General features: G+C 40.7%; 1 protein-coding gene across 2 annotated transcripts in view; it reads left to right on the plus strand.

Annotated features, from left to right (window-relative positions):
- The window catches only part of lrrc24 (leucine rich repeat containing 24), a 38389-nt gene that overhangs the window by 4525 nt on the left and 10552 nt on the right, over window positions 1-23312 (plus strand). For both annotated transcript variants that reach the window (XM_067452771.1, XM_067452772.1), the window contains one exon: window positions 22323-22495. In XM_067452771.1, the coding sequence (XP_067308872.1) occupies window positions 22323-22495 (173 nt within the window). The remainder of the gene's footprint in view (window positions 1-22322; window positions 22496-23312) is intronic.

Here is a 23312-nt window from a genome sequence, read left to right on the forward strand (position 1 = left end):
GGATGGAGAATCCTGAACTTCTGTTAGAGCAGAGGAGATAGCGTTGCTGCGGCAGTGACAGCCAGCTCGATGGGGAATACTGAGCTTCTGTTTGAGCGAAGGAGATAACACTGCTGCGGCAGTGGAAATTTGAGGTGGGTTCCTGCGGGAGTAACTGGAGAGATGCTGCTACGGCAGTGAATATTATTGATTCACTTAGTGAATTTGGTGATGTTGAAATGGAGCGGATGTGGTGGTCCTGTAGGATTGAGTGTATGGAAAAAAGCTGAAGCTGAAACAATTTTAGCTGATGAGGGTCTGTTGGGCTTCTTTGATGTGGGAGCGATTGGAGCGGATGTAGCTCTTGAAAGCCTCTGACGACCAGCGACCAAGTTTTTGGATCTGGTGCTGGGAGAGACCTTTTTGAGCAGCTGTGGTTGCTGCACCTATGCGGAATGAATGGCTAGAAAAGTTGTCTGCTGAGATGCCGGATAGAATCAGTATAGACTTGAGGTGTTTTTGGAACCAGAAACGTGTGACAGGGCGGTTAGTATCGTCTGTGAAGAGTGGTTCAGAGAAAAGTTTAGTCTGCGAACTTCTGAAATGAAGGTAGGCTAAAAGGGATTGATACGGCTGGATTGGTGATGGAAGGTTGAAAATGTAAATGGAATGCCCTTTTTTCATTTGGTCCGTCTTGCTTTGTTTGATGAAGTAAGAGATTGTTTCGTTATCTAGCACTGCTAGGTCTGAAATTGTAGGATGAAGCTTTGGGTTGAAGGTGGATGTGATGGTAATTTCTGAGCTTCTGAGAAAACCGAAGAAAGCCAATATGAACATTGCATCCAGAGTGCGGGCAGTATTGGTGTAGTGGTATCCTCGGCGGAGGGTGGAGATACATTTGGTAAGTATATCTAGAGTTATTGGTTGTCTGGCGTCTGGGTGGGTGGGTTGAGTCTTTTGGATGCCTTTGATGAGCATGGATGTTTGTGAATTGGATATTTCTGGAGAGGGCAGACCAAACGCAAGTTTGTGAAAAAATTGAATTCCGCTTAGATAACCCTTGATGGAGCTGACTTGGAGGTTCTTGGTGCTGTTGAGATAAGATATGAATGAAGTGATGGTAAGCGAAGAATAATCTGGAAAATTCAGCTTGTATATGGAGTGAAAAGACTTGAAACACTTCCATGCAGTTAGGTAGGATTGAAGGGTTCTGGGGGAAACAGCTTGAAGGATGGAATTGAGAGAAGCGTCAATGAGGAGTCTCAATGGGTGGTTTATGGGAATATTAGCTCTCAATACTTTGGTACTGGGGTTGGGAATGGGAATGGGTCCGCCTCTGGCGCCAACAGCCTGAATTTCTGTGAGGATCTGTGCTCTAATGTTGCTGGCGACAGGGGGCAGTTCCAAGGCTGTAGAATTCGGCGGGAAGGGCATCTGTGTTGCAGAAAACAGGGTGAATGAAGCACTAGTTTGGGAAAAAGTGTTAGGCAGATAGAAAACCAGGGGCCGAAAACCGCTTGCGGAGGCAACCTCTCGTTTCAGTTGGTCCCCGTCAAAGAAGGAATGGGAAAAAGGGGAAAGAGGAAAGCTAAGGAGGACAAAAAGCTGCTGGGCCTGCACCGCTAGCGGAGGCAGCCTCGCGCTAGAGTTTGATGGTGGGGCTGCAGGCCAAGGGAAGGGGTTAGAAAAAGTGACAGGAAAAGGCTGTGATACAAAGCTTGAGCTGCTGGCGGAAGCGTACTTACGCTTAAAGGATTGCCTGGGGCAGAGGAAACTGGTATTGTAGCCTGGGGTGCAATGCTGGAAAACACCCACGGTCTCTGGCTCGGCGGAGCAGAGAGATGAGTTGTGCTGGGTGGCGGCGACGATGGCAGCGGTGGCTGGAACTGGGGCGCGGCCCGGGCTAGCTGAGGGCCTGCTGCAGTGGCCTGGTGCTCGAGGAAGAACCAATTCTGTGGGAGAAGGGGTCTTTTGAGAGCGTGAGTTCGGATCCTTATGTTTCCTTGATCTGTTTGTAGTTTTGGAAGGTGGAGTGGATTTTGGAGATGGAGAAGCTGCTTGAAGTGACACGTACAGGTTGTATAATTTGGCTTTATTAATTCTTCTGGAAAAATTATCCTCGACACTGATTAGCACTTGTCTTAACCCTAGTACGGTCCATTTCTCTATTGCTGGAATCGTAGGTTGTACTGAGGAGTAGGAGGAAGCTGGAGATGGTGGATGTCTTGAAGGTGGAGGCGATGGCAAGCCTCTGCGTCTCGGTGTACGGGATGTGGCTCGGCTGGGCCGACGGCCACGCTGTGTTGCTGGAGATTCAGTCACGGTGTCTTGTTGGGTTGTGGTGCTCCTTGCAGCTGTGGAATGCTGTAGAGGATCTTCGTCAGATGGATAAATTTCATTCTCAAACATTGCAATGGGTAGGACCAATTTTCTTCAGCTCCTGCGGAAGCATAAAGAACAACACTGTTTTGGCAGTGGAGAAACGGTTAGCCAGAGAAACCGAGCTCCTGTGGGAGCAGAGGGAACTGCACTGCTTGCAGCAGTGGAGAAACGGTTTGCCAGAAAAACTGAGCTCCTGTGGGAGCAGTGGAAAAACGGTTAGCCAGATAAACTGAGCTCCTGTGGGAGCAGAGGGAACAGCACTGCTACAGCAGTGGAGAAGAGATTAGCCCGAAAAACTGAGCTCCTGTGGGAGCAGAAGGAAGCACACTGTTATGGACACTGGAGGAATTAGCCAGAGAAACTGAGCTCCTGTGGGAGCAAAAGGAAACACACTGTTATGGATACTGGTGAAACTAGCCAGAGAAACCGGGCTCCTGTGGGAGCAGAAGGAAGCACACTGTTATGGACACTGGAGGAATTAGCCAGAGAAACTGAGCTCCTGTGGGAGCAAAAGGAAACACACTGTTATGGATACTGGCGAAATTAGCCAGAGAAACTGGGCTCCTGTGGGAGCAGAAAGAACAGCACTGCTGTGGCACAGGAGAAAAATAGCCGGAGAAACTGAGCTCCTGCGGGAGCAGAGATAACAGTGCTGCTGTGGCGCGGAGGAGAAAAAGATTAGCCAGAAAACTGAGCTCCTGTGGGAGCAGAGAGAATAGCACTGTTATGGCAGAGGAGAAATTAGCCAGAGAAACTGAGCTCCTATGGGAGAAGATGGAACATCACTGCTTCTGTGGTGGAGAAAAAGTTAGATGGAACAAAATGGAAAAGCATGTTTGTAAAACCATAATGGGACTCTTATTTTGAAAGAGACCCATTTGGGTCCAACTCTTATTAAATTTAGCATACAACATTACAATATAATCACAATAAAGAAAACAGTCCTGGTTCATAAGAACTTGGCGCCATACATTGATTGTAAATGCTCTGAAACTGTAATATTCTGAACGCAACACGACGCCACATTCAAAAGTTTAATCACAATTAGGAAGATGTGATGCATGTTTCTGTCTCCAAAATATAAGATGGCTTAAATAATCATTATGCTGTATTGTCAACATTTAAGTTACTTAGCCTCACGATACATTCATTCGCTTTGCGAGCGAGTAGATTTATTGTTTATCACCACGGCAAATGCACTTTGTGTGTGACAAGTTTCTGTCTGTTGTACACAGAGGCAGCAAGATCACAACAAAGCTTGATGCGTGCCGGAACTATGTTATTTAAGATACATTTCTATTTCTTGGGACAGGAGCTGTTGTAGCTGTCCTGCTGCAAGTCTGTGCAGTGTGCACTCTTTACAGTGTCTGAGCGCTGCTCAAACAATTGACTCCTCATTGATTGAATTGTGGCAAAGACCACATTACACTTTGGAAAAAACAGGAATTCTTTTACCGTGATGTTGAGGAGCCATTGGTTTGAAAGAATGCTGATGAAAATCGGCCAAAAGGGGCTTTAGGTAGCTTAGGAATTTGTAAGGAAAGTTTTTTAGCATTGTAGCATAGCTTCAAGCAGCGTGTGGAGCCATGTTGACAGCGTGGGTAGAAAAAGTGACCTGCCAGAATGCTGCAAACTTTGTCAAGGAACATTGGTGAGTTGACTGGCTATTTATGTGATCCTCTACTTGAGCTGATTGGTAGACATGATGATTACTGATTGTTGACAGCTGGTTGGAATGACATCATGATTAGGTAGATCATTTGCACGTGCTTCTCCCGAACTTAGTTTTTTAAGAAACATCATATAATTAGGCCTTGTGTACACCTGGTATTAAGATGTGTTTTGGTCGATCGGATCATAAGTAGCCGAGAGAGACATGGTGTTTTAATCCGTCTCTTTTGTTCACTTTCAAACACTTCTGTCCTGATTTCTTCGAGGCGAGGGTCAATGGGCAGGTAAAGGAATGTGTTTTTTCCCCAGATCTTTCGATCTAATGGACAAAAAAAGATTTCACATTATACGCGCACGGAGGCGATGGAAATAAGGAGCTTTCGTTTCTGCTCTGACAGCCGCAAGACCAGCCGAGTGAGTGTGTGTTAGAAATCAGGAATGGAGAGAGAACATTGTGCTTGGTGTGTTTTTCATCTTCAAATCAAATTTGGGTCTTCAGCCGACAAAGCTTAAATCCTGTCTGGCTAGTGCATTTCCCCTAACGTTAGGTCAGTAGGTGGAGAGAAGATGGTCTTTTGTGGCTGTCCAAACACATTCGACCAGACGAGCGCTTACACTACGAAAGCAATCACGGTCAAATGTGTTTTCGACGACCTCTGGAAGTGGTCGAAAGTGAACAGGCTCAAAACCTTTTAGACCCCTTTTACACCTGTATTTAGCTTGTGATCTGATCGACCAAAGCACATCTAAAACCAGGTGTGCAGACACGCTGCTGTGTGCATTTAAGATGCTGGCCCTGCATATACAGACATACAGAAATCTCGTAGCAGATCTAGGCAGGTGGAGCTGGGGGGAGTGTTTCAGAGGAACTCAAATAGTGCACTGCAGGACTAGCTAACAGCTAACAATTAACCAGACTATTCAAATGATAAGCAAGCAATCTCATTGGCTGCAGGATCAGCAGAGACCAATCAGCTTGTGCCATGTGATAAGGATGTGACCTCTAAGAGCTTCAAGACTGAACTATATATTCAGTCCGATCACATGTAAAGGCCATAGACTGTAAAATTATGGACGTAGTGTCCGTGACGTCACCCATAGGATTCAGATAAGCCGTTCTGAAGCTTAAAGGACAACTCCGGTGAGAAATGAACCTAGGGGTAATTAACAGATGGTTACAGAGTAGATCGTTCTCTGGGATGCGTTTTCTTGGAAATCGAATGTAAAGAGTTTTATCTTTAAAAACAGATTAGCTTATAACACTAGTCTATGGGGCACAGAGTAATGAAAATAAATCGCTAGTTAATACCACTAACAAGGCTAAAAATAGCCTCACACTAACACAGCAGCATAATGAGGGTCCCTACATGCAAACCGAAGCATTGAGAACTTTGTAAGAGTACAAACAGTTTAATAAGAAGACAGTTTATAGACATACTGCATTACGCGTTCACGGACAGGCGCCATCTTGGAAAACAGTCTCGATGAATCGAGCGACGAGAGCTCTGCTAAGTGATGAACTGTGACTTGGAATCTCATATGGTCCGTTGTTTCCGGAAGAAAACACTGAACACAACAGAGAAAATAAATAAATAAATACAAAAATGTCCATGTTATTACATTTCACAAACTTAATTCCTATCGACCAGTTCACTTAGAACAGCGCTCGTGGATCGATGAGTCGAGACTGTTTTTCGAGATGGTGCCTGTCCGTGAACGCGTAAGGGACTATGTTTACAACGTATCTTCTTATTAAACTGTTTGTACTCTTACAAAGTTCTCAATGCTTCGGTTTGCATGTAGGGACCCTCATTATGCTACTGTGTTAGTGTGAGGCTATTTTGAGCCTTGTTAGTGATATTAACTAGCGATTTTATTTTACCACCCTGTGTCTACCCTGTGCCCCATAGACTAGTGTTATAAGCTAATCTGTTTTTAGAGATAAAACTCTTTACATTCGATTTTCAAGAAAACGCATCCCAGAGAACGATCTACTCTGTAACCATCTGTTAATTACCCCTAGGTTCATTTCTCACCGGAGTTGTCCTTTAAAGTAGGGGCGAGCTGGGCATTGCCATCTTGTGAGCAAGTCATCGCATGTCACTCCCGGATAACAGAAAATGGGCAAAAAGGCGGGATGTGGGCGGAGCTTATGTGATGCAATGACTATAGACAGCGGATAAATGGCTATCCATTCACTCAAAGTAACCACGCTCTTAATTATGCAGAAATTTAAGACTTTATATAATGTAAACGAATGAGTTATAACAAATTTCACCCCCCTCACAGTTGCCATGAAGGTCAAGATTAGCCGTATAGGCCAAAACCACAATTTGTACCAGGCTGTAAACATGTTTTTTTTTGCTGTAAATTTAGGAATTTTAACATGGGGCTCAATGAGATTCTGCTCCTTCTGGAGCCTGTCCCTAGTGGCCAGTCGATGAATTGCAGTTTACATTACTTCCGTAATGGCTTTAAGAGAGATCGCAGGAGGTTGCCGCTTGGTAAATGCGTATAAATTGTACGAGTGTGTTTCGCGTGCATATGATACACACTTTATGGCCTGCATATGACATGCTCTTGGGTAGGATTAGGGTGGTTTGTCCATATAATACGCCATAGAGTGCGTATCATATGCACGCGAAAAAAAAAGCACATGCACATGCAAGCCAAAATGAGTTTTACATTCCACGACATTGCACACTCGTACTATATATACGCATTTTCGTGAGATCCGCCTGATATATTACATTCTAGGCATGACATTAGCCACAGATTGGCTGGTGAGCAAAAAAGTTAATGTCAAGCCCTGATTATAATATATATAGTCAATTTGAATTTAAAATGTATTCGGACACCTTCAACATTATGGTGATAAAATATGACTCAGAGAAGTTAAACTGTGTCAGATTAATCTTGATAATGTCAGATAACTTTGATAGAAAGGTATGAAATGGATTACAATCAACCAATCAGCTGTCACCTGCTAAATTTAATGACATAATTATTAGATAATACAAATTTAGGTCAACCAATGTTGATTTTTCAACTAATTTTGTTCAGTCTATGGTGTAAAAGGTCACAATAGCAATTAAATAAAAAACACATAAGCAAACCATAGTCAGGCCACATTTGTGTCAATTTTACTGGTAGTCAACTGTATGAAGAATTTTTGGGAATAATATGTCACGGTTTGTTTTGCTGTCCTCATTTACACAGATGGACTATAGTGTCATACCATTCAAAATACAGGTAAAACACCAACATGGATAAAAGGTCTTCATATTGACAGGATACAACGAGTTCTATTTTTATAGGCTGTAAGAGTGTACAGAACCGGCCATTATTGTTTAAAAGACATATTGCATGTGGATTTGAGATGCAATTCTTAATAAACGTGCTCAGAAAGGCACGTGAATGGCACTGAGCACACGGAGCTGGAAGTTGAGCGACAGGTGATTCAGTGATGGTGCTGGTTTCTTTTCAGGCTTTATCTGACTGTATCGGCTGGAAGTCCAGCGTGGAAGCACAAGAGCACAGTGTCACACGCACATGAGCGTGCGCTGAATAACATAGCAGCGATCGATACAATTCAGCCAGCAAAGCTCAGCACACGTGTGGATCCTGTAATGTTACAACACCCAACATGTGTAAAGAACAATGGAGGTGTGTGAGTGTCAGGCAGATATGGCACATCTGATCAGCCAAGCAAATCAGATATATTATGCTTAAATATATTAGATGTACTTTGCTTAAATAAAATTAAGCTTATTTTAGGACCATTATGACATTATTTTCTTGACAATTGAGCTATTCATCTCTCCCAGTTCCAGTTACTGTAATGCAAATAAGTCTCATTTTTATAATTGTAATGCAACAAAGAAAAATAAAATATGATATAATATTATTATTTTATATAAATACATCCTGGTATTATTTTTGCACTTTAATTTGTGATTTAAATAAAACATTCTTTGTTACTGCAATTTGTGTTAAACTACATAAAAATACTGTATTACAGTAATGAGAAACTAATGGAAATCATTATTGTGAATAATGAGAATTTAAAAATGAAAAACAATGTCTGAGTGTTTTATGGTAATGAGAATTTCAGGGGAAATGTGCTTAATTTAATATTCATGAAAATAATTCAACAATGCCTAATAGATCGGATTTATTTCCTTTAAGCGAGCTGGACTGTTTTGGTGAGATTCGTGCTCAGGTTTCCCACAATACATTGATTTGCATCCTAAAAGTTTTAAAATCAGTGGACAGTGTTGCTCCTCTGGCAATCACACGCACATATTGATCTGTGCTTAGCGACCAGAAAAATCGATCACGGCAAACCGCATCTGGATGTGCTGCTGCGATTAAATAATACACATATGTGTCTATTCATTTAGACCATCCGAAATTCAGACTCTCTGGAAAAATTGGTGACACGCCAGCACATGCAACAGACATTCACAGGCCTGGTATTGATTTGCAGACAGTAGGTGCAGGTTTTGTCTGCTTGCTGGGACCGTGGAGTGTGTGTGATTTTACTTTTGATGAGAAATGATGAAAGACAACGGAGTGGAAGTGTGTTTGTGTCTCTGATTACTACCCACCCTTGTGTTCTGTGATTACCACGGGCTGAATGGAAAACACACATCATAGAGGAAGAACAGAGCACGGCAATTTATATAATCTTGCCTCTTGAGCACACAAATGCACACAAATGCAGAAGATGAAACGTGAAAAAATCTTAAAACTTATGTATGTTGCATTGGCGACGCTACAGAAGAACCAGGACTGCATTGGCCGACTCTTGACCGCCGGTCTACCCAATCAAATCACGCATGCACAGAAAGAATCACTCAAATACATTGATTTAGCAGATGTCCCTCCTGGGTAAAGAGTACCTGAAAACCACACTTCTTTAAAAAGTACAGATACAAACAGCGAAAAATTACTAATTAAAGTGTTTTTAATACCACTTGAGTAAAGATCATAGGCTGCGTTTACACCGCAAGTCTTAACCCTTTAATGCACAGATCATCACAGATCTTTTGACCATATTCGTTTCTTTTGGCCCGTCTTTTTACATTCACTTTAGACACGACTGGTATTCCGATATCAGTGTTTACATTAAAGGGTTAAGGCGTAAGACCTCCGTTCATCTTCAGAACACAGTTTAAGATATTTTATATTTTAGTCCCAGAGCATAGTGCAGTCTATGCACACTATACTGTCCATGTCCAGAAAGAGAATAAAAACATCATCAAAGTAGTCCATATGTGGCATCAGTTAGTTCATTAGAATCTCTTGAAGCATCGAAAATAAATTTTGGTCCAAAAATATCAAAAACTATGACTTTATTCAGCATCAGTCTTCTCTTCTGTGTTTGTTTTCCAACCTCAAATAAAGATTCAAACGGCCATGAATCAGTGAATCGATCAATGATTCGGATCGCCAATGTCACGTGATTTCAGCAGTTTGGATCACGTGTCAAACTGCCAAACTGCTGAAATCAGGTGACGTGAATAAAATCGTAGTTGTTGTTATTTTGTTATTTTTGGACCAAAATATATTTCCGATGCTTCAAGAGATTCTAATGAACTAACTGATGTCACAAATGGACTACTCTGATGATGGTTTTATTCCCTTTCTGGACATGGACAGTATAGTGTGCATAGACTGCATATGCTCTGGGACTAAAATATAAAATATCTTAAACTGTGTTCTGAAGATGAACGGAGATCTTACGGGTGTGGAACGACATTAGGGTGAGTCATTAATGACATCAATTTCATTTTTGGGTGAACTAACCCTTTAATTCCCTCACAAAATGATTGTCAGGGATCACTTGACTATGCACACACTAGACCCTTTGGTTTTGAATTGCGTGATATTAGAATTATTCATATAATTCATGTCGGGTGACGGGTGGCCAATATTATTTGCCAGCAAGCAAGATAACAGCTGTCATGGATGTTTTGCAGCTCAGAATATGACTGAAAGGATTTAGACAGGAAAATGGCAGTATTTTTTGTTTGTTATTTTATCTACGGCTTAGATCTGGAATTCTAAAGTGAAATAAAGTAGCACTGTAAGACAAGAGAAAAAGAGAGAGAGAGAGAGAGAGAGAGAGAGAGAGAGAGAGAGAGAGAGAGAGAGAGAGAGAGAGAGAGAGAGAGAGAGAGAGAGAGAGAGAGAGAGAGAGAGAGAGAGAGAGTAGCCTAAGGCTAATAGTTAAGCTTGTTGGTTTAATTACAGCTCATTGCTGAGAAATATTATGTTGGTTTCAGTAGTGTAGGTGTTTTATTTATAAGACTCACAGGGCAGAGGTTGAAAACTAAGTCCCGAAGGTTTCTGTGTGTGTGTGTGTGTGCAATTTCTTTCTTTTATAAAGTTTCCACATCAATATAAAAGCTGCCAGTAAGCGCACATAGGCATGTCTGCTTCATTATACAACATTAAAAAGCTATCTTTGTGGTCGGTTGGAATTCAATGGGGAATCTATATAAAAGCACATTTGTAAGTGGCTCAGTTCGAATGCGGAAAAAATCTAATCTCGTGCGGATTTTTGTGTTTACATGTGTCAGATGTGAGTAAAAAATCTGATTTGTTGTGCCAGTGTAAATGCAGCCATAGAGTTTCTGATTTTAACAGTATGAAGTATTTTACTTGTACTGAATGTAGGCTCAAAGATGCACCTAAGGGACTTGCCAGTGAAAAGAAACCATTTTCTAAAATCAAAATAAATCTGAACATTTATTGGAATAAATCAAGGACGACATAGTCTCTTAAGTCTCGGTTAAGTTCAAGTGCTCAAAAGAGGCCATAAGTAATAAACCAGCATCCTTCAAAAATGTCTCTTCATTATAATGGATAAATAAAATAATGTTAAGTAAAATGAACTATTTAAAGTCTACTTGCACTGGATGTGCTGGTTTCGGCCTCATCACCGGCAGCAGTCATGACCTCATCTCATAAATCAAACCCCTGCGATTCAGCAACTTCCTGATAAAGCACTCACATTCACGTAAAGAGGTTTGGGTGAGAAAGGGAAGAACTCACAAGAAATCGTACCTTCAATTCAAAGCCCTGCTGCAGAAAAAGTTAAGTCCCACACAAAGTGTACAAAATAATTACATTATTCATTACAGATGTATTGGAGGAAAGAATGTATTCAAGCAGAGGGTAAAAGTAGCTGATATCTTTGATACTTAGTAAAACTACAGAGTAGCTAAACAGATACCTAAAGGGATAGTTCACCCCAAAATAAAATTCTCACCCTCATGTCGTCCCAAACCCGTAAGACTTTCGTTCATCTTCGGAACACAAATTAAGATATTTTTGATGAAATCCAAGAGCTCTCTACACCAGGGGTGTCCAATCCTGCTCCTGGAGGGCCACTGTCCTGCAGAGTTTTGCTCAAACCCTAAGTAAACACACCTGCACCAGTGAATCAAGGTCTTATAGGCATATTAGAAACTTCCAGCAGGTGTGTGGAGGCAAGCTGGAGCTAAACTCTGCAGGACAGCGGCCCTCCAGGACCGAGTTTGGACACCCCTGCTCTAAACCATAGACATGGATGTCACTGCAACTTTTAAGGCCAAGAAAGGTAGTGAAGACATCGTGAAGATAGTCCATGTGACTCCAGTGGTTCAACCTTGAGAATACTTTCTTTTTGCAAAAAACTAACTAAAATAACACTTTATTCAACAATCTCTTCTCATCTGTGTCAGTCTCGCTGTTGACAATAATGAGGCGGCGTTCTGACCTGGAAACGCTGCACTGTTTTTACTATGTGATAAGTGTAGGAGAATGATGTTGATACATTTATTTTAGTTTTTTTGCACACAAAAAGTATTCTTGTCGCTTCATAAGATTAACGTTGAATCACTTTAGTCACATATTTTAACGATGTCTGCACAATGAAGCTGACTGCACAATGAATCTCTTATTTGCATAGTGTCTACACTCTGTTATTAGGAGAGGATTATCAAGCATAAAGATCTCAGCATTAAATAAAAACTCTGGCTTTTGACTGGTGAGTGAATTCTAACTAACTTCTGATTGGCCATTGTTTTCAGGAAATCAACAGATTGACTAAATTGCTCCAAGCTGCAAGAACACATTGTAAATAGAAACCTTTGATGCTCTCCAGGTGAATGGATGAATTGATTATCGATTTTGTTGTTTTCATGAAACGTTTGGCTGACAGTAAATCACATTCAACTAACCTTAACTGTCAAATTATCATCTTATGTATGGGAAAATGAGTAGGCTTTGGTCCACCCTATTTCACTCAGTTTAATATTTCTGGCCTCGCCATTGGTATGTTTGTCTGCATGGCTGGCATCCATCTTTCTAGACCTTTTATCTTCTGCTTGGTTAAAATTGTAAGTCTGAGCGCACCAGCACACCTCGCCTCAACATGCAGCATTATTTATCATTCATGTCTGCAGCTCAAACATGCAGGGTGAATTATGTGCTGACATTTTAAACTTAAGGTCAGGGCTTTGTTCAAGTCACTATCAATGGCACTATGAAATGTGTTTATTTTTTTGCAAATTCCATTATTAATATTTGTTTACAAAATTATTTTTTCCATTAAAAATTGTATGGATGTCAATTTAATTGTTTAATTAAATTCATCACCAGAAATCATGTCTAATAAATTTAATTCAATTTTTTTTAACAATTTATTAAAAAATTTACAAAAATGGGGCCAAATAAAATGTTGTATTTTTTCTGAAATTCTGTATTGTCATGAAATTAGTTTTATGTTCCCATAAATTACATATTTTTTACCCCGTACATTGTGTTTCCATTTGATTTTTTCTGGACCCACATTTAATGGTTTGATTAAATTCGAATCATCAGAAATCATGTCTAATCAATTGAACAAAAAAAAATATATATATATATAATTTTGGACAATTTTAAACAATTTTAACAATAATTGGGCCAAATTAAATGTGTTTTGTTTTTTTCTAAAATTCTGTGTTGTCTGTTCTGATTTTATTTCGATTCTGTTCTTAATATTAAATACAAAAAACAAAAAAACATCGGTAATCAAATTAGTTCATACATTTAATTCATCTTTCAAAATGTAATCAAATTAATATTTAACAATTGTTTTGGCAAAGAAAGTGATGCTCAACAGGTTTAATATTTAAATAGAAATATTATTATTATTAATAATGATGATGATGATGATGATGACAATAATTATATTAATAAATCAAATGATAATTAATAATATTATTATCTAGTTGTCTAATAAACCTGACATTGTATATTATATGTGGCGGTGCGTCATAAAGACCTTTAAGTTTCTGTGTGTATATGATATGATACAATGATAGTTTTTATCAAATAAATGTTGAAATGCTCCATCCACATTTTCCGCATCGCAGAAATCATATGGCCCTATGCCTAACCCTACATGAGCACTAATATTAGTGATGCTCGCTGCATACTTGACTCAAGGCGGTTGAAAAGCGGTCCGTTTAATGAATGTATTTCTCTCTTTCTCCCTATTCACATAGTTAATCTCCCTCTGCCTTTGATTCTTTGTCTCTGTCTTATTCTCCCGTCTCTGCTCGTTGCTGAACACACTTCTCGGTTGTAATAGTGCCTGCAGGCCTCGCCTTCAGAATCCCAGCCCTGTGCTATTGTTTCCATGACAACATGGGAGGCATGGCCGGAGGGCATCGCTGTGTATTTGCACTCTCACTTACATTTTCTCTCTTTCATCTCTTCCTGACACGGTGAATTTGATCACTTCGAGTGTTCTTATTTAGAACCGCACTTTCAAATTATAGATGTGCGTGTGACTCGGCCGCGGAGCGCCGCTGATGAATGCCCGTGTCAGATGACGCAATAGGTGAGATTTGTATTGATGATATGGGTTAGAAGAAGACACTCAAAGCTTTTAAGCTCGGGCCATTTGCCTCTTTGCGTCTCTGGCCATTAAGAGAGCACTCCTGGGAACACATTAGGTTTGAATGGGATGTTATATGAGGGTGACAGGTGCAAGCGCAGAGTTTATTTGCTAAAATAATGACACACTCAACATGCTAGATCGAAACGTGACAGCTACCACAAGAGCATGATGTGTGTTTATGGAGATAAAATGAGGGAATGTAAAACATTTCTTGATAATATGTACGTGTACAGTACCGGTAATAGGAATCGTTATTGAAAATAATTACTAAAATACTTATGCATTTGAATACAATTTCAGAGGTACATTTAAAGGGGTCATGATATGGATCTTTTGACTTTACTTTTTTAGTAAACTATAGTTTATTTAACTATAGTTTAGGGTCCTAAACATCCGATGGCCACGCTACATACGACATCATACAATGGGCCAGTTGGGCTTTTTTCAAAAGTTGAATACAGTTGAATACAGGATTTAAATTGAATACAGATATTACATGTTAAATATGGATATGGCTTGTGTGTGAGCTCCGGTCTGCAGTTTCTATAAGAACCGGAGCTTCTAACTGCAGATGCCGGCATGAGTTTACCAATCGGCGATTGGCTCTTATTTAGAAGGCGGGACTTATTCCGCCATATTGCGCATTGCAATTTCTCCCATTCATAATGCAAGTGCACTTTATCTGTGTATAAAGTCTTTGACTGTAGACAGCATCAGCGATTATAATGGGAACTATTTGCTTTTGACGAAACTCTCATCTGGTGTAGGCAAATGTCAGCCGTTAAGTGACTGAAAGTCTGTGGGTGGGGCCTATGATGTGATAATTTATTAATCAATGTCTTGCTCTAAAGGCAGGCATATGCAAATTTATTTGGCAGTGTGACGTGACAAATCCCGCAATATCCAAACAAGCTGTGTTTGGAGCTTGATTAAATAAATGCTTTGTTTATAATGAGAAGGCTGTTTTAAGCCATGAACCTTGCAGGATGTTTTAATGGTACAAAGACATCTTATATGCAAAAAATGGAGGCAAATTTGATTTCTCATGTCATTAATTTTATTGAAAATTAAGTATTATAGGTCCTAAAATACAATGAAATACACTTAATTTTCTTTATGCAAAATATGATTTATTTTCTTTAGATTTTGTGTTAAAATGTGATTTGACAGTAGCCTAGAAATCCAGGCGCACCCTAGCGGCAGCAAATCTAATCTGCCACGAGTGTCGTCTAGCAACTCTCAATACGTTTCTGAGCTGTAAACGCCAAACTCTGGTCAGGCCAATCACATTGTGTTTTGGTGGGCGGGACTTAACATAATGACGGCCGAGTTGCGTTTGCGTGCTTCTAGTAAACACAGAAACTGGCGAACGGCGGTCTTTCGAATCAGCTTTGACCACGAAAAGAACAAAGAACGGCACTGAAGTCATTCTTAAGAAGGGAAGATGTGTTCGGAGTTTTGCCGACCGGATACGGCGGATGTTTAATCAGTCTACGAGCTCTGTTTCACCTTCGTTGCTCTGGTTGGTTGTAGCGCTATCCTATCGCGTGCAGAGGGAGTTTGAAAGACAACCGTTTATTCGCCCCTAGGATTGAGCTGTCAATGGTGAGTTTCCAGACCAAACATCTTGATGTGGGTCTGGCTTGTCAGGCTAATTTGACAGTGTTTTTGGCATTAATTCTTAGATTTCCTACAATAGATTGATTTGCATCATTAAAAGTAAAAAGACAAAAAACAGAGTGGTTCTTTTGAAATTGCAAATATCAAGCTAATGAATCTGACTAATGGTAATAAAAGGGATGTTCACCCAGAAAATGACTGTCAGTTTACTTTATTATTCTTCCCCAGTGGGAGTCAATGTCAGCCATATGAACCGTAAATAGGAAAATTATGAAAATTTCCACACTTGTAGTAATGGCAATGAGTAGAATTCTGACCAACTTTGTGGTCACCAGTTTAAAAATTCACCTTTCAAATGGTTTTAACTTTTTAACCATTTGATCTAAAAACAAGTTTTTTTAGGAGATTTTGTTTTGGAATGCGACAATTTAAGATTGAACATGGTCTGGGGAGTCTGCTCTGTATTTTCTACTGCACAAGAGGCGTGATAAACAAGCATAATTCAAATGACTCTGTACACAATTGGATAGTCCTTCAACCAATCAGACCACAAGAGGCGTGATCAACAGGCAATGACCCATCACTTCTTTAGCCGTCATTGTGTTAAACCTGCCAATAGCGTGCCAGGTGGATAAGCCAGTCTGTGATTGGTTCCCGCCGCAAAAGTGTAACAGAAGCAGTAGAAATTAATGTACAGGCTTCCCGAATAATTTGCAGGGCGAAATCAAATCGTCGGCAGATCAGGCTGGGTTTACCCAGTCTAATTTGACAGTGCTTTTGACATTAATTCTTATATTTCCTGCAATATTTTGACTTTCATCATAAAAAGTAGAAAGACTAATAACAGAGTGCTTCTTTTAAAATTGGCAATATCAAGCTAATCTAACTAATAGGATAGCAGCAGAAAGAATGAAACTAGACCAGTCCTTCATGAAGAAAGCCAATGGCATATAAATAGATGTTAAATATATAGTTTACCTTAAACTGTCATCCACTGACATCACATTTTCTCATACTTAGAGCAACACATCATAGCACATTTCAAGATAAAAAAAATTCTGGTGCAAGGGCAGTCTGCTGTCTCGCTCAGGGGCAGGGTCCTGAATGAAGTGCCATTTCTCGAATCACCCGGTTACATACGGCTCTGTAGATATTAAACCCTCCAAGCTGCTCTCAGACAAGAACAAACAAAGCACTGCATGCTTCCCGAATCAGCCTTTACTGCATTCAGGACTGGTACAAACTATAAACAAGAGTCTATTAGCTTGTCAGAACTGAACAGCCCTTATAGCTCATCCAGAGCGTACAGAATTATAACCAGGCTCATGACAGCAGAAAATATCTCTGAGGCAAACTGACATTCATACTGTATATCATCTAGCTTTCCACCACAGCTTTCCAGTGAAAAATGGTGCCCTTTGTTTTCTTTTTTGTATTTGTTTAAGAAATGGATGGGCTGAATTTGTTGCAAAATTGTTGAATTTGTTGTTTGAATTGCAGATGTGCTTTTTCACTAGAATGGACTGAGTGTTTGTTCTTATGTGTTAAGTGTCGAGTTCAACATAATGAGTCGAGAAGCAGGAAAATAAAGTATGAGGCATGTGAGAATGCAGCATCTGTTTAGTCTGTTTGGCCTTTAACTCAACCCGACAGTTACGGTTCTCTGGAGGAAAGGATTATTAGTGAATAATGACTTAAGTTTCTCAAAGAATCATGAATCATATGGCTTCAGAAGACTTGGGATATTGCAGATAAATCATTTGGACAACGTTTTTAATACTTTTGTGTCTTTTATGAAGATTGAAAGCCTTAGAACTTATTTCTCCAGAAATAAAGTTGGAATGACGCAAGTGTAAATAATGACATCTCTGACATCTTTTTTTTTTCTTCAAACTATTCCTTTTTTAATTAATTAATTAATTAATTTATTTATATTGGTATATTTTTTATATACATATACAGTTCTGGAAAAAAAAGGGCAAGACACAAAAGGTCATTGCAAAAGAGGCTGGCTGTTCACAGAGCTTTGTGTCCAAGCACATTTATAGAGAGGCGAAGGGAAGGAAAGATGTGGCAGAAAAAAGTGTACAAGCAATAAGGATAACCACACCCTGAAGAGGATTGTGAAACCCATTCAAAAATTTGGAGGAGATTCACAAAGAGTGGACTGCAGCTGGAGTCAGTGCTTCAAGAACCACTACGCACAGACGTATGCAAGACATTTCAGCTGTCGCATTCCTTGTGTCAAGCCACTCTTGAACAACAGACAGCGTCAGAAGCGTGTCGTCTGGGCCAAAGATAAAAAGGACTGCTGAGTGGTCCAAAGTTATGTTCTCTGATGAAAGTAAATTTTGCATTTCTTTTGGAAATCAGGGTCCCAGAGTCTGGAGGAAGAGAGCAGAGGAACACAATCCACGTTGCTTGAGGTGCAGTGTAAAGTTTCCATGGTCAGTGAGGGTTTGGGTGCTATTTCCTCTGCTGGTGTTGGTCCACTGTGTTTTCTGAGGTCCAAGGTCAACGCAGCCATATACCAGAAAGTTTTAAAGCAACTTTATGGGACCTGCACACAGTGCCAAAGCAACCAGTACCTGGTTTAAGGACCATGGTATCCCTGTTCTAAACTGGCCAGCAAACTTGCCTGACCTTGTGAAGAGGAAGATACAATATGCCAGACCCAACAATGCAGAAGAGCTGAAGGGCACTATAGTATACCAGAGCAACCTGAGCTCTCATAACACCTGAGCAGAGCCACAGACTGATCGACTGTATGCCACGCCGCATTGCTGCAGTAATTCAGGCAAAAGGAGCCAAAACTGTACATGCTCATACTTTTGATGTTCATACTTTTCAGTTGGCCAAGATTCATAAAAATCCTTTCTTTGTATTGTTCTTAAGTAATATTCAAAATTTTCTGAGATACTGAATTTGGGGTTTTCCTTATTTGTCAGTTATAATCATCAAAATTAAAAGAAAGAAACATTTGAAATATATCAGTCTTTGTGTAATGAATGAATATAATATACAAGTTTCACTTTTTGAATGGAATTAGTGAAATAAATCATCTTTTTGATGATAATCTGTTTATAGGACCAGCACCTGTATACTTGTTTTATTTTTTTATTTTTTTAGTAGTTACAGTAAACAAAAATGAGAAATGCTTCCTTGGCAACTAGCTAAAATAAAATAATTTTTAAAAAACATATTATTATTTGAATTTAGTTACTGTTTATTATAGTAATGAAAGTGTTTTGTGTGGTTTAAGCTAATGATGATAACCCTGGTTACAGAATCTACCAGCAGCCAAACCAAAATTCCCACTTTTCATGATTCAATCAGTTTCAGATGGCTTAATGAATTCTCCTGCTACATTTTTTTTCCTGATTGCATTTCCTGTTTCTCTTAGACGTGTCAGTCAGTCTGTCTATCCATTCATCTGAGATATAACGTCTGTTGAGACTCCCATTTCAATCCATCCATCATTCCTGTTTTCCACTCACACTCTGTTGTTTTTGGAGGCCGAAAGGCAGTGAATTCCAAACACGAGGTTTCATGATGTGAAGCCGCTAAATATTAAATTCTGTAGATGTTCCTGCTGCTCTTAAAGGATCTCATCTGGCAGAATCACTTCAGAACCCGGACGCACATGTAAGGGAGCGGCCTATCTCACAGAACATCGCCTTTTCAACACCTCACAGCTCCTTCTTTTGACTTGCCAATGTTTGAGAGGCGGCACACGTAGCAAAAGAAAGACGCTGAAAGCAAAACTCATTCAGAATTTCCCATTCCCCCCCCTTTATTCTATCCGCTGTGATTTTTATTCTCTTTCTCCAGCGACAGGAGAATAGCGTTTGAGTGCAGGACAGTGGACTTGAATAGACTGCCATTTCTCCACTGATGTTTATCATGTCTCTCTCCTTCATGCTTTGAGCAGATAAAAAGGCTTATGTGGGTCATGTTGCATTAATTGAGCTCGCTGTCCTCTCAAATACTCTCTAAATTAAGCAACAGGCATAAAATATTCACATTTGCTCATGGTTCATCATTCAATGACACATTTAAGTCAAAAACAGCTCAAATGTATCACATCAAGAGTGAAGCAAAAGTCTTCTGCCAAATTATTATTTTTATATTTAAGGTTTTGAACACTATTTAGGATGCATCGATTTCAGAGCTGGCATCTCAAATCTTCGTTTCCAAATCGCCTCATGCCGCTTTTGATCCACGTGGTCAGGATATCTAAATCTTTCAGTGCTGATCTTTTTCGGTCACTGGCATGCTTCAGTCTCTAAGCTCAGAGACAGTCGACATAGAACTGTTAAATTGACACAGAACTCTGTATTGATCCATTTTGTGAGACTTGTCAGGGATTTGAGGATGCTCTGGCTCTCAGCAAACTCTTTCACTCTGAATGTTTTATAGAATAGAGTAGCTACAGAAGGAAAGAGTTGTAGATTTGAAACACACAACAGCACAATGGATGCTTTTGCTGATTCATTCACCTATCCACTCTTTCATTCACTCACTCACTCACTCACTCACTCACTCACTCACTCACTCACTCACTCACTCACTCACTCCCTCACTCACTCACTCCATCACTCGCTCACTCACTCACTCACTCACTCACTCACTCACTCACTCACTCCATCACTCACTCACTCACTCCATCACTCACTCACTCCATCACTCTCTCACTCACTCACTCCATCACTCACTCGCTTACTCACTCACTCACTCACTCACTCACTCCATCACTCACTCGCTCGCTCACTCACTCCATCACTCACTCGCTCGCTCACTCACTCAATCACTGACTCATTCCATCACTCACTCCATCACTCACTCACTCACTCACTCCATCACTCACTCCATCACTCACTCACTCACTCATTCGCTCACTCACTCGCTCACTCACTCACTCGCTCACTCACTCCATCATTCACTCACTCACTCACTCACTCACTCACTCACTCACTCACTCACTCACTCACTCCATCACTCCATCACTCACTCACTCACTCACTCACTCACTCACTCACTCACTCACTCACTCACTCACTCACTCACTCACTCACTCACACACTCACTCACTCACTCACACACTCACTCACTCACTCACTCACTCCATCACTCACTCACTCGCTCGCTTACTCACTCACTCACTCACTCACTCCATCACTCACTCACTCATTCCATCACTCACTCACTAATTCCATCACTCACTCACTCACTCACTCCATCACTCACTCACTCGCTCGCTCACTTACTCACTCACTCACTCACTCACTCACTCACTCCATCCCTCCATCACTCACTCACTCACTCACTCACTCCATCTCTCACTCACTCACTCACTCACACACTCACTCCATCACTCGCTCACTCCATCACTCGCTCACTCCATCACTCACTCACTCACTCACTCACTCACTCACTCACTCACTCACTCACTCACTCCATCACTCGCTCACTCCATCACTCACTCACTCACTCACTCACTCACTCACTCCATCACTCGCTCACTCACTCACTCGCTCACTCACTCACTCAGTCACTCCATCTCTCACTCACTCACTCGCTCACTCACTCACTCACTCACTCCATCACTCGCTCACTCCATCACTCACTCACTCACTCACTCACTCACTCACTCACTCACTCACTCACTCACTCACTCACTCCATCCCTCACTCACTCACTCACTCACTCACTCACTCCATCTCTCACTCACTCACTCGCTCACTCACTCACTCACTCACTCACTCCATCACTCGCTCACTCCATCACTCACTCACTCACTCGCTCACTCCATCACTCACTCACTCACTCACTCACTCACTCACTCACTCACTCACTCACTCACTCACTCACTCACTCACTCACTCACTCACTCACTCACTCACCACTCTTTCATTCTTTGCAGACTTGGTGAGCAGAAGAGACTTGTTTAAAAAATAAAAATAATAATAATAATCATGCGACCACAAAATTTAAACAATAGTGAGGATATATTAAATATCCGTGTTTTTTTGGTAAAGCAATTTTATTATTTTGTCATATAAACCCAATGCTAGGTGTTATATAATCTCAGACTTCTAAACAGTCATACTGTCCAGCCGTGAAATACATCTAGTAAGCTGTAAATCTTGTTCATAGCTCGTCTAATCCATGTCTTAATGAAAAGCTGGGGATTTCAGATGGGTGAGGAGAGTCGAGCAGGCTGAGGGTTTGATCTCGTCTCCTGGGAGAAGCATGTAATGTGCACTGGGCAGTGTTTGGTGTTTTATTTCATATTCTTTCAAAACAGACGAGAGATCCTGGAGGCTGTGAGCATGTGCACCTCAAGCCTCATGTTTAATTAACCAAAGCCCACCACAGATTCCTCCTAAGAGACTGTTCTGTAGGGACCAGCAGGCAGGAATGAGCGCTATCCGTCTTTCAGCCTTTTTTCCCCCTCCTTATGTTGACTCTATGCTTTCTTCCCTTTCTGCACCACAGGATTCAATTTTCCGATCCACTTAAGCGGGATTCTCATGCGTTACGGATCCGATTAGCTCACACGTGCATGCACTCTTTAACAACAAACCATGTCTTTTTGTCTGTCTCTCTCTCTCTCTCTCTCTCTGACAATTATTCCACTGGTTTAACTGCAATCCATCTCTCTTTCTTCCTCTTCTTGCCCTAGTTTTGCCGCCTCTTTTCCATCATTCCGTCTTTCCTGTTTTCGCAGTTTTTGCTGAGATGAATCCTCCTCAGCTCTCTCCGGTGTTGGTGCTCATGTTGGCCCAGCTGTGCGCTTCTTCTCTGGGTTGTCCTTCTGGGTGTCGCTGCTACAGTTTGACCGTGGAATGTGGATCCATCGGACTCAAAGAAATCCCGCAAGGCATTACTCACGGGACACAGGTCAGTGATCGCACAAGGCATGTGGACGTCTGTTGGTGAGATATTCTTAAATAAGATAAACTCTTAAAAATATTGGTTTTAAATGGTATCGGCAGTTCCACCAAGAGCCTTTAACATCCATGGAATCGTTCCATTCTAAACAAGGTTCTTTATCATGGAAAAGGGTTCTTTGGATTATTAAAATGTTCCTCATACTAAGAAAAAATGGTTCTATTAAAGACCGGTCGCTTAAAAGTTCTTTGGGGAACCAAACAAATGGCTCTTCAATGATATTGCCCTTTAGAAACTGTATTTTTAAGAATGTAAAGCCTCATTTTATAACTGATCTAATAATTTTGAATTTCTAATTAAGTAATTAATAATATAGATAATATTTTAATACATATTCAAATGATAAGTGTGTGTGTGTATGTGTGTGTGTGTGTGTGTGTGTGTGTGTGTGTGTGTGTGTGTGTGTGTGTGTGTGTGTGTGTGTGTGTGTGTGTGTGCGTGTGTGTGGCCTGGTATCCCTACGTTATGGGGACAAAATGTCCCCACAAAGATGGCAATATCCAAAATCCTTGTCCTTGTGGGGACATTTTTAGGTCCCCATGAGAAAAACATCTTATAAATCACACAGAAGGAGCTTTTTTGAGAAAGTAAAAATGCAGAATGTTTCCTGTGATGGGTAGGTTTAGGGGCAGGGGCAGTGTAAGGGGATAGGATGTACAGTTTGTACAGTATGAAATCCATTACGCCTATGGAAAGTCCCCATAAAACATGGAAACACGACATGTGTGCGCGTGTGGGTGTGTGCATGTGCGTGCGTGTGTGTGGT

The sequence above is a fragment of the Pseudorasbora parva genome, chromosome 9 (assembly GCF_024679245.1).
Source record: "Pseudorasbora parva isolate DD20220531a chromosome 9, ASM2467924v1, whole genome shotgun sequence".
Taxonomy (NCBI): domain Eukaryota; kingdom Metazoa; phylum Chordata; class Actinopteri; order Cypriniformes; family Gobionidae; genus Pseudorasbora; species Pseudorasbora parva.